Below are 13,089 nucleotides of genomic sequence, written 5' to 3' on the forward strand. Positions count from 1 at the left end.
CATTTATGGTTATATTAAGTTGAAACATTATGTAAACAGACATCATGTGAGTATCGTAATATTTACAACCATACAGAAAATATGAGATTCCTGGCTTTGAAGAATTTAGCTTCTGAACGGGAATTATAGTATATGGTTTTAGTTGACACATGCAACTCAATAATTGTTTTTATTTATTGTCACCTGGCTATTTATGACTTGTTTTCCATCTCTATTCTAAAAATTGTGTCCTAAAAGGAGTTCCTATTTGCATCTGCCATTGAAAGGTTACTGGTTTTAGCTGCCTAATGTCACTATAGGCTTCACACAGAGGTTTAATTCTTTAAGCACAGGTGACTTAGAAACACTTAAGAAAAGTTATTTCCATACATAACCCAAACTGATACATATAACAATCAAAAGAAAAAAAATCCTCCCACATTAAATTCACGTTCACATAACTGCTTTCATTTATATCATGTATCATTATATCCAGTCCAGACTTTCCAAATGTACAGAAAGCAGTTATTTAGCTACAGTAAATTTAGAAATTTCTCACTTCTGTTCTATATGGAATACCCATGGACTAAAGGTCCACGTAGCCTGATAATCTTGTCTTTAACAGTGGCTGAAAGTGCATGTTTCAAGAAGAGCACGAAAAGTGCCTGCATACATTTTATTTCTTCCTAATCCTCTCCCACTACAATTTAACTGTTTCTAGTTCAAGAATTTCCTGAGCTGGATACGACTTCTACACGTTAAGTAATTCTCAAATTTACCTTAGATCTTTTTCAGTCTCCCTTTGAACCCATGTAAACTTCTGGCATCCAAAACATCACTTAGCGAAGAGTTCCACAAGGCATTGTAAAACAAGAGTTCACTCATCCTGTCAGGACTCATCACTAATGAGACGCTGTATGCAGTGAATCACAAAAGTGCGTGTGTATGTGGGGAATACTAACAATCATAGCACAATCATGGGCTGCCATGGAAGTTTCTCTCCTATAACTCAGGAAATACATGAAAACCAAGCAGCAGCACCCTTATATCATAAAATGCCTCTTTGAAGGAGTTTATAACTGCTTTGGAGGTTTTTCTCAAAGGACACCAATACATTTTCAATCTTCCACACTCATAAAAATCCTAGAGACTTAAAATAGTAAAGAGTTTCTTAGGTACTCAGCATAATAGCCATCACATAATTTTAATATTTTGCCTTTACTAATCTTCAAGTCTTATGGTCAAGGATTTTGGCTAGCAGGAAACAAGCAGGTAGAATGAGAATGTATTTTACAGGCCTAAGAAACCTCTTTATGGTATGAGGATATGTTGGTATTGTAACCTTCCTAAACCATCCTTCAGACGCTATTATTTTGTTAGAATTACTTCCTAGGAACTGTGAAGAGAAACGCAAATGAAAGTATTTCTAGAGCTATACATATAATTTTTCATTATATCTTTCAGGGTAATAGAACAAACTCCAAAGACTGCCTTTCAGATGTAATAGAGCTTAGAGAGGCCAGTCATCATTCCTTTGAGTCTTGGCATTGATAATTCTCTGCCTACAGCACGCTATTCAAGACAGTTACAGTTATGAGGTAACTGGTTACAGTTGTGAAGATGTTCATTCTGGAAGAATGCTATCTTCAAATTTTGAAATTGTTATTAGTGAATAACCAAAGACTGCTAGGCATGGCCTAGCAAGTGTGCGGGCTTCTTAACACCACTACAATATATTTGATCAAATCAGCTAACTAATTTTTTCTACGTTTGTTTGGTTATTAAAGTGCATTCAAATTGACTGAGAACAATATAGTAAGCAGTCTCCAAAGCCAGTCTCCAAAGTACTAAGAATACATACTCTTGGTTTGGATGAAGATACCAAGGCTTTTAACTCCACCCTGAATAGTTTTTGGCTAGTATGTCCAAACTGCCTTTCACAAAGAGAAACAAGAAAAAGAACTTAAGCTCATTTCTCCCTTTTCAATATTCTTCTATCTATCCTCTTTCCTAGGACAATATTTTTCATTACTTCTGTTAGTGCCACCAGTTGGTTAATTATTCCAGAAAAAAAAAAATAATTCATGATTTTCCACGGCTTTTTAAGTTTTAGAATATAAATACCTATACAGCTCAAGCCAAGACTAGACTCTCTGCTGCCAATATCATTAGACTCTACACAGAAAATATAGTCAATAATAAAAACGTTAAGAGAAAGATTCCTTAGACAGATTCTTAGACATCAAGTTCCAATTAGTATCCGTCCAGTAGCCATCTGCTCACCAGAAAGCTTTCCTTATACATTGTTTGAAAAACAAACAAACAAAAAGAAAAACTCATTTTTGATGACTATGCAGTTGCTGTCAAAATCAACAGCCAGTGTGTTGGTCTCTGGCATACCAGAAAAAGTCATCTCTAATGCAAGAGGAAAAAAAATGTTAGTCTCTTAGGCTTTCCAAATTCAAACTATCAGTTTTTAATCTTCCATGCTCAATGTATTTTACTTTTGATTTGAATCTTTTGGTTCTTACGAAGTCAAAGAGGCATCTCAAGGAAAGTACTTATGTTGTACATGCGAGGGAGAAAGAATCTTTGGGTAGAAAATCAAGCAGTCAATTCCCATTATAATGTATTGATTCTGAGTTTTCAGTGGGGCGTCTTTCAGTAGTTTCCATGATATCTTTGTTTTACTCTTTTAGTTGCATTTTGTAATCAATTTATAATCTCATTCTCCTGATGATAATTTTTAAAATGGGAAATCTGTAGTTACACTGATTAAGGTGGAAATCTAGGTAAGGTCTAACAATGACAGGATAGGGCTCGGCTTTATCCTGATATGAATCCTAGGCATTGTCAAAGTTACATATACAAATCATGCTATAGAAGTCACAATTAATAAAATAGCAGCAAATGATTATACCAAAAAAAAAAGAGAGAAGTGTTTTAGAAAATACTGATGAAGTTGATTCAAACTGAAGGCACAAAGTGCTGGTGATTTTCAAGAGCTACACAGTGTTTCAGCTCAAGAGATTCCAAAGTTCTTCATACACACAAGTAGCAGCCATGAAAAATGCGTATGTGCCTAGGGAGTATAGGGCTGTGGCAATCAGTTTTATATAGGGTTATAGGAACCGTAGCAACGATAAATACTTTGGCCAGAAATTAGGACATACATCTTTTAAATTAAAAATCTCATTTTTACAAACATTCTTGAAAATAGGCCCTTATTTAAATATTGGCAACAAGTCCAGCACACAAACATGTTGACTTAATTAGGTTACGATTAGAATCTTGTGATTGCAGTCAGCAACGTCAGGATTGTGAAAACATATTAATCAAAGGCAAATAATTAATTTTAATGTTTCTTTCAACAGTGAATGTATAATGCAGTAAGTGTGTACCTAATAATTCCTGCACACTTAGAGACTGAATAAATTTACTGAATAAATAAATGTTCCTTTGCATTTACAGTTATCTGCTCATCTGAGATAGTCCTCTAGACTCATGTGCAATTAATAGGAAGGTGTAGGAATCTTCATTTCACTTAATTTAAGCATCTATTTTATGAAAAGGATTTATCAACCTGTCTCCACAACCTACGAAGATTATGACAGATGACTAAACTTAGGTAAGACTGATCTCACTTTCAAATGAGTTCTAAAAACAAAAAGCATAAATATGAAGAACAAAGAAAAACATGGAAAAAAAAGAAAGGATTCAAATAATAAGGATTCATGGATAGATTAAAAGGGGTCTCCAAAATGTGTAAATGGCTTGAAGCTGACTTAAAGGAAAAACATTAAATAGGTAAACACTAGCACACTTTCTCCCAACCACAAACACATTTGCTATCAACAAACGCCAACAACTTTCACTGAGTTTTTCTTTGAGAAAGATGTTCTAAATAGAAAAATTAAAAATACTACTAATATTTTTTCCCTTTTTCAGATTATCCATTGCACGTAGTTCAGCTATTTAGAACTGGAATAGATACATTAATTCAGAAATTGTAACATAATAATCCAAGGTCCTTCAAAATCTTTGAACAACAAACCTCAAAGCTATTTTTGTAGTCATCCTCCTGACTTTACTCAATCTAATAGTTTATGACAATTCTCAAAGCTATAAAAATATAGTTTTTTAAAAAACCTATGTGCATAGTTTTTTAAAAAAACCTGTGCATATTCAAATAAGGTAAAAAAAAATAACCCCATACAATAGAAATATCTTAATTCCCTACAAACAGGAGAGACAGGAATTTTAAATCCCAATAGTTTGGGGTTTTTTTTAAAAAAAAACAAAATTGAGGTTTTCTAAAGTTATAGTGCCCACTGCAAGTGTCGAAAAGTGCTTGTTGTATTCTCAGTAATTTTGGAACTCATTAGCCAATTTCCACTGATAAAGCAGTGAAGTCCTAGAAAAAGAAATGATGCTTCTTTAAGGTTTAAACGAAGTAAACAATCAAAGACAAGAAATGGTTCATAAGTGTCCCTTGAGGCAAGACGCTCTTGTATGATTCACCCCATATTAGACATTATAGTTCACTTTAAACACCCCATCATACAAAATATATCAGTTTTACTTTGCACTTGACTGGAAACTAGAAAATTTAATCACTAATAAAAAGCAATAGGAAGCCAGGCTGCATTTCTTCCACTTTTCAATTATTTTTTCGGAAGGAGAACTGATTAAGAGATTAGCAGTTAGCATCAGCATTCCAAAAATCACACTCCAGGAATATTCAAGAGTTGGAAAAACTAGAACGTATTTATCTATATATTATAATATAATAGAAGATCAGACTATTATAGAATTGTATGCCTGATTCAACCCTGAGACACTATCTGTTGAGCCAATTAAAAACTGGCTTTAAAAATTAGCTAAAAGTCATAATCACACCACCAGCAATTTAAAATGAACTGAAAATGTTTCCACCTGGACATCAACTTTGTAAAACACAAGTGTGACATACACATCATAGTTTAACTATGATATAAAGTCAGTAAGTTCTTATATTGCATTCTCACATAGAATTTAGCAACAAAAATTGTTTTCATGTCATAAAGCAATCTACTTCAAGGCTGAAGTAGCAGATTCTTTATTAGTATAACACAAGTATCACTTCAGTATTTATAAAAAGTTGTTTACAAAAGTAATCTTAAAAACAGTGGGAAAAATGATAATGATTGCACTTGATTAGAAAATTGGGTATTAGTTACACTTCTGATCACAAGATTTGCCAGGGGCTTTACTTAACCACCGTTCAAGACAGTCAACATTCCACATACTTCTGAAGCTTTCAAACATGTTTGTTTACACAGATTACCGTACCAGTAGTAACTATGATGAGTCATCTTGTTTTCAATAAAGCAAAACTAGCTGTTATACTCACTTAAATCTGGACCTGGACAACACAGGTATTCCCTTCACTTTTCTCTTAAGGGGTTTTGCCTATATTAGGAAAGTTTTTAAAGTTTTTGTTCCACAGAACCACACTGCAGTCCATAGTTACCTCAAGATCTGAAACCTTATAAATTAAGGCATTTGTTTCATTTCATCATGTCAGTTTGTTACTTTGCAGTTCATTTAAGTAATTAAGTGCATTTGGAATGCGGAAAAAGGCACAGTCTTTGATATCTGTACTATGGTTAAAAGGGAGTTTTAAAGTGAGACCCCTACATTTTAAAAAGCAAAGTATGCGTTTTTCATTCTCCTGAACTGAAATACAAAAGCATTAAGCTTTGAAACAAATCCAATTTCAGTCAGACCAAAAAGAAATACATAATCTGAGGAACAATATATATTTCTGAATCCCCCCCAAACATATTAATCACATTATTTAGAGTGATGAAAGGAGAGTTTTACTAGATACTAAAAGCTACAAGATGACATTAATTATGGAGTATTAATCATGGAGGTGACATGGTATATTAATAAATGAGTTTTCTACCACCACCCCATATAGCTTACTTTTTTAAATCTTCAAAATACTTTCCTGTGTTTCTAACCACAAGGCATCCTCCCCCCTCAGGAGGCATGATATGAGTGGGAATACAATAGAACCAAAAGATATTTCCTATATGTTTTTTAATTTTAAAAATAAATATAGTAAGAATTATAAAGTTGATTTAAAAAAAAATGGAAGTGCATGCTCAAATTATCACAGGCTAGATTAATTTTCCAGAAGAACTTCCAGTTAGATATGAATCTCCCACATATCGTAGTAGAGAGTCACATCACAGTGAAAGCTAGGAGTCTTATCAGAAGGAAATGCAGGGTGGATTTCCATTAGCACCTTAATTTGGTTTGAGAGATCAGTTTTGATGCAAATTTCCTGATTGTCTCCACTTAAATCACAAAATCACAGAATGGTTGAGGTTGGAAGGGACCTCTGGAGATCATCTAGTTCAACCTCCCTGCTCAAGCAGGATCACCTGGAGCACGTTGCACAGGATTGTGTCCAAGCAGGTTTTGAATATCTCCAGAGAAGGAGACTCCACAACTTCTCTGGGCAACCTGTGCCAGTGCTCTGTCACTCTCACAGTAAAGAAGTTCTTCCTTATATTCAGGCAGAACTTCCTGTGGTTCAGTTTGTGAACATACTTTAATACACTTTGATTTGCATTCTGGAGTCATTTCAGAGTTCACTAAGTGAGTTTATAATTGAGAATCCAAGAACACCTATAATGCATTCTAAACACTAACAGATATTCAGCCCACAGTACCAAACTAGAATTAATCTGAAGTCAAATATCTGAAATGCTTAGTGGGGACATTACGTACTTGGATCCAACTATTTTACTCTAGAACCACCCTTATTGTTTTGCATGACTAATTAGCATTGTCTTTTTTCAGTTCTTTGCACCTATGCTGGCACAATATTAGTTCATCAGTATTACCCTCCACTATAATTTAGAATTCAGCACAAAAAAAAAAAAATTAAAGGCTTAAATTATTTCATGTCCATGCTTAACAGCATGATTACTATCTGCAATTAAAAACGTGTCCAAACAAAAAAAATCACATCAGCTACTTTGAGTAGGTGACTAGACAGCACCATTGCTTAATGCACTGACCTTTCAATTTTTGGAGAAAGATGTCATTTAAACATAAATAAAATCCAACATTAAGGACATAACATCATAGTTAATAATTTATCATAGTTAATAAAACAGTTCTCACTTGCAAAAAATAAAAGCCAAGGTGCTGCAAAGAAAAATATTAGACTATTTGTAAACAGCAGAGGATCAGTCATAGTTTTATTTATGTATTTATATGGAGAAGGAAACTGTTTAGACACCATATTTTATATGTTGAATATGAAAGACTGGGTAGAGATGAGAGTAACAAAAGCGTGTAGCAAGCGTAAAAGTTCACGACTACTGCTCTCTAGCCACAGTTTATGAAAAGTATTCATTGAAATCATTGTAAAAGATTTCAGTTTTCAGCAATTTTTCAACTAAATTAAGAACAGCAGTGTTCAGAGCTTGATCACTGGAAGATTAAGCATACTATGAATTACACCTTTTTGCTATGAGGTGCATAATTACGTTTGCATGTCTTTACTGGATTGAAGGAAAAGAATCAAACATTCATAGTGTTACTGCACTGGTAAAGGAAAAAAAAAACAAAGCAAAATGAAATTTATAATTTCATTTATAATTTATAATTTCATTTATAATTTATAATTTCATTTAGACTAAATTTTTATAATTCAGTTTATTCTTTACAAGTAGAAAGTCCAACCAGTTATCTATCCTCTGTAAAACTCTGCTGATATAAATACACTTAATCCTTCTGTTTGATATGTATTTTAAGAGATACTTACTGTTCTAAGAGTTGATCGTATTTTCCTAGAGCTTCCCTTTCAGCAGTAACTGCTCTTTCTTTTTCAGCTACAGCATTATCTCTTGCTTCTCTTAAATTTCTGAAGGAAACAAAAAAAAAGATAATCTATCAAGAATCTGTTGGGAAAAATCCTATTTAACTTCTTAGATCAGAGTACTATTGACTGATCTTGAATTTAACACCATCTTCCTCAACCCCATTAGAATTGTCAGGGGCCTGTCTATATGTATATCAATTACGGAGGCCTGTTCTGAAAACAATGATTGAACTACCCATCTATTTGTAGAAATATGTGAAAAAGTCATAATATTAGAAATGTAAATTACTTTTTTGCATGAATTTAGTAGATTCCAATTCTTTTGCTTAGTACTTCAGTAATAACTAGGAGAATGATGTCTTCCTAGTAACTTAGGTGATTAAGAACTTTTATGATAGAGCCGGAAGAGATTAGCTAGGCATAAAAACTCTATTTCGACATATAACTCATTTGGCTAATTAATCACCGTAAGTAGGTTACTGCACATCACTGGTGTCTTTTATTACTATCATCATTTTTGATCTGCATAGAGAGAACCATAAATTAAACCATGAATGTTTTACTGCAATCAATATTTTTTTCAAATTTTTATTAACCAAGAATCAGTTAAGACTTGCAAACTCTCTTTTTCCTATTTCACTTACACAAGTCAGAGTAGCATCACATGAATGATGACTAACACCAGTAATAGTTGTGTTAAAAATGATACAGGTAACTGTCTGTTAATCTGTAGTCTGTCTGTAATGTAACATCCTAATAACCTAAAACTATCACTTAGGGTTTATCTGTTATACCTCCAGTATACAGTAGCGCAGCACAGTAATAACAGACTTGCAGAGCAAAACAGTGGCTGTTGAGGACTTGACATTTACACTACAAACATTTCAGAGGATTTTACTTTAAAAAAACCTTTGTTTGCTCCTGTGTCCTGTACACTTACTGCCATTTGTGATGCCTCTCTCTTAAGAGATACCTTTCAATTTAGTTTCATCTAAAAGAAATCCAGTGCAAATTCAAGCATAAAGTGTGATGTGAGCAAGAACATGGCAAAAAAGCAGCAACTGGAAGCTTAACTTCATAACCACATTCCTTATCTGAGCTGAAACGTTAACTTAGCTGCAACAAGCTCTGCCCACTTCAGTTGCTTTTCTTCTCCGCGTGTGTGTGTGGTGGTGGGGGGTGGGGGGGGGCACAGATCGATTTTAACATGAATTTGCTGTGGAGATGCAGTAATGCTTGTGTTACCACAGGAAACAAACAAACAAACAAACCCCAAAACACTATAGAAGCTTTTTCAGGAGGTACAACTGGCTTAAAGGAAAGTGAAATTGAAGTATAAGGCAAATTCTGAAGAAAAGATATGGAGGTAAAAGGAAAATTGTTAAGTCCATGTTAAATGCCATCCTAGGTCATTTGAGCCACACTAACTGCCTGTGTTTTTTGGATAAGAGACTTTATTTTCTAGGTGAAGGAAATGTCATCAACCATACTTATCCAGACTCAGTTAAGTAATAACATGCACTGGAAATTATTAGTTAATCAGAATCAATCTAAGAATTATATAACGGTTAAGCATCTAAGAGAGAAAACGTGGGAGGTCAAGGGCACTAATGTGTTAGAGAAGGAGTGAAATGTCGTATCTTGAACAGTAGTAGAAATGGGATAAAAGTTAAATTGTGTAAGAAGTAGAGTCACGTACTTAGAGAATAATGTTTCGCTTAACTGGATAGCTTACCAATTGAATAAGCCACAGAAGCATAAAGGCACAATGAGGTACACTTAGTCAACAAGAGGACAGTCACAGATGTGACATAACCATAAAAAAAAAAGGCAAAAGTGACCCAGTTATGTATCTGCTTACATACTTTCAATAGAGATTGAACAGTTATTACTGACATTATGCCAAGTATTCACATGATCTGAAACTACAAACAATTCTAATTTTAAGAGGTAAAAACCAACATATCTAACAGCTATACATACAGGTCATCTGGATTACAATGTATCTGGCAAGCCTGTCACACAAGCGAGTGTAACCCTCTAAAATTGGACAGAATTACTACCTACCCATTTATGAGTGTATAGGAAAAAAAAGGTAGGAAAAGGGGCAGAAGAAGGGAAGCAGAAGTGCAAGGGCATCTACATTAGCTTTTGAAGCAAACTTCCCAACAATTGCCACTCAGAGTAATTCTAAAGTACACACACCAAACTATTCAAATCCGCAGAAATCAGAAGGTGCACTCAAGGAGAAATCTAATATGCTCAAACTACTAAACAGTGTTCAGCCTACTGGATTAGCTGTTATCTGGTCTTAAGTAAAACCTCATGCAGACATACAATAACTCTGAATTCACTCATGCTTGCTAATGGAGACATAGCCAATGCTGACAACCAGAGAAGTGACACTGATCCCAAATAAAATAAAACTAAGTATCAGCCTTTTATTGGATTCTCCTTTGCCACTTGGTTTAAATTCCTGAACTGGCTCATCTAAGCGTAAAATGTCACTAAATGCAAGGGGAACATCAGGCCAAAGAGACTTGGTAAGGAGATAAGAAGTAAGAACATTATATTCGGTCATATTAGCTCAGCTGTCTCACCATTCCATGCTTTGAGCTTGAAGCTGAAACTAGAATCTTAGCTTTACTTTCAGTCACAGTCAATCAGTGTCTCATCACATCCTACAACTTTCATTGCAAACTGCCTTGGTTTGCAGTTTAGGGCTGCACATTTCTCATGACTGAGGTGTACCTCAGACTGCAAAGAAGTTTTATGGTGGAATTCTTACAGTACTTTACTTTTTAGTACTTCTATAGAGATAGCATATGATAATTTTTTCCCACAAATGTAATTAAATATAAGGAATTTATATTTTAGAAATAATTATTTCAAAACAAGTAACAAGACTTCTGTAAATTGGTTCCAGAAAAATCAAGCATCCTCCAGTAGATTCCTCAATGATATGTAGACACTTTTCAACAGTCAAATCATTCTTTGTAATTCAACATAGTTTATCATTCTTTGTAATTCAACATAGTTTTATATACAGGAAGTGCTGGAGATGTGTGCACATATATATTTTATTTACACTCAAAAAAACATAAAATGATGTATTTTTTGTTTTTAATTAAATTAGACCCTTTCAGCTGACTAGAAGACAAGACAGCAGGAGATATGTTCCTCATTTTTCCTTCTTCAGAGTAATAACAGAACTACCTATTAAAAAAAAAAGATGTTGATGCCACGAATATCTTTTTACTACAGTCATTTCCTTCTCCGTACAAGTCACTTTCAGGAGATCTACAATGAGTTAATAATGAGTCACTAAGTGCTCTTCCCATTTTAAAAACAACACGCAATGACCAAAAAAAAGTCCGTTTAATAGAATTACAGTACCAACAGTCCAAGCCCTTAGATTCCTTCAGGCTTACATATATGCCTAACACTGCACACATTCCGTGCAATTCAACAAGAATGTATGTAAAGTATAGTACGCAGTTCTTTGCAGAATTAGGATCTTCTTGAAGGAGGATTTTATAATAATTTAGAGGAAAATCAGTAGTGTTGTAAATCATAATGCTGTGAACAATCTTAAATAGATTCACTTTTAAAAGGTATAAAAGTCTTTGATTGTTTTTTCTCAATTTTTCTGCTTTACCTTCCGAATTAATTCCTTCTTTTCTGGTTGCCTGAAAGTTTCAGGACTATTGTCCCTCCATTATGAGAGGCAAACCAACATATTCTGTATGAATTAATAAACAAGACATCTGAATAAGATCAAAACCCCTAACTGTTACCTAGAGGATGAATTTTAATAATCTATTCCTTTCATTGACAATGTCAAATGTCAGTCATTACTTCAAGAGAAAAATTATCTGTACAAATGTAATTTTTAGAAGGTTCTCAATTTTAAACTTAAATTCCCACATTCTGATCCGTCAACCGGTTTCTGCCTGAAAAAATGGAGTATTTGGCCATTTCTGCCATAGGTAGATTATTTCCTGCATCTTATCTACCTGTTTTCACGCTCATACATCTCCTTTGAGGTACTTCGAAGTTGCTCAATTTCTTGATTTGTTTTCAGTCTTATTTGTTCCAGTTCCTCCTGCAGTCTGTTTTCATACTCTGTTTTATAATGGTCTCTGTAAACAAATAAAAATAAGAATTCCTTATGAACTGCATTACTACTACATTGGCCAAAATAACAAGACTCCAGGTACAGCTGTACTAGCAAAGCACTTCTTTATATTTTATTTTAATTCTCACTTATTCCTCCCTCATCTGCTTAGAATACATATTAGCTTAAAACTAAGACTGGAAACTTAAGCACGAATAAGTTAAGATCTTCCATGGCATATTATTTAGTGTTTTTTACTTTATTTATTAAAGTAATTTGATATTTAACCATCAGGCAGTATTACACTTAATACTCTTGAAAAAATTCTTTGTCAGCCTATACTTGAGTGTTCATTTTAATAAACCACTTAAAAAAAAGTCCTCACTCTGCAGTGTTCTAGCTTCATCACTGGGTAATGGTAAATTAATATACAACAAAATCTTGTAGCATGGCATTATTATAAGTTAACTTCAGTACAACTGAATGGGGCAGGGCAGCAATGATAGGAAACACTGCTGACTGTAAGCTGTGGAGATCTGTGAAATCAGAAATGGTATCTGGATACTTACCTTGTCAAGATCTCTGAAAGCAAGATGAGTCACACAACTTCTCTTTACTTGGCATAAAAATGCAAGAGACCAAATTCCCTCTGAGATTTCAGAGGATAGTGAAGCAGGCTTACACTGTATTCCTAGATGTGGTATAGTCAAGCTACGTGCATCTCCTCCTAGGTTGCTCAAATGGGGAGAACTCTTTAAAAGTCCCTCTGCCTCATTATTATAGGATATAGGCTTCAAATGGCTTTCTAGAAAAAGGAATCTAGCTACAAGAGTCAATGCTTAAAAGTACATTTCAAGAGAAAGATTGTTCAGATCTATGCAATTTTTTAAAATCTCAATTTAAAAGCAAGCCTTAAGGATTTATTTAAGTGAAGACTTTCCAGATGAATCTCTAATTTGAGCATTGCTCTGATGTATACTCACACAAGGTAAATTTAAAAAGATAGTAGCAAAGGAAAAATATTTAATATTAAAAAGATGATAAGCAACATCGGAATGCTAAGTGATAACTTCAGTAGAGGTTTTTTTATATTTCCCTTTAGATAATA

The 13,089-nt window shown here is 33.9% G+C and overlaps 1 protein-coding gene across 6 annotated transcripts in view; it reads right to left on the bottom strand.

Moving 5' to 3' along the window:
• PIBF1 (progesterone immunomodulatory binding factor 1) overlaps positions 1-13,089 on the bottom strand; it is a 124,995-nt gene that overhangs the window by 81,788 nt on the left and 30,118 nt on the right. For all 6 annotated transcript variants that reach the window (XM_062566912.1, XM_062566910.1, XM_062566911.1 and 3 more), the window contains 2 exons: positions 11,881-12,006; positions 7,808-7,906 (listed from right to left, as the gene is read on the bottom strand). In XM_062566912.1, the coding sequence (XP_062422896.1) occupies positions 7,808-7,906; positions 11,881-12,006 (225 nt within the window). The remainder of the gene's footprint in view (positions 1-7,807; positions 7,907-11,880; positions 12,007-13,089) is intronic.

The sequence above is a fragment of the Rhea pennata genome, chromosome 1 (assembly GCF_028389875.1).
Source record: "Rhea pennata isolate bPtePen1 chromosome 1, bPtePen1.pri, whole genome shotgun sequence".
NCBI classification, from domain to species: Eukaryota; Metazoa; Chordata; class Aves; order Rheiformes; family Rheidae; genus Rhea; species Rhea pennata.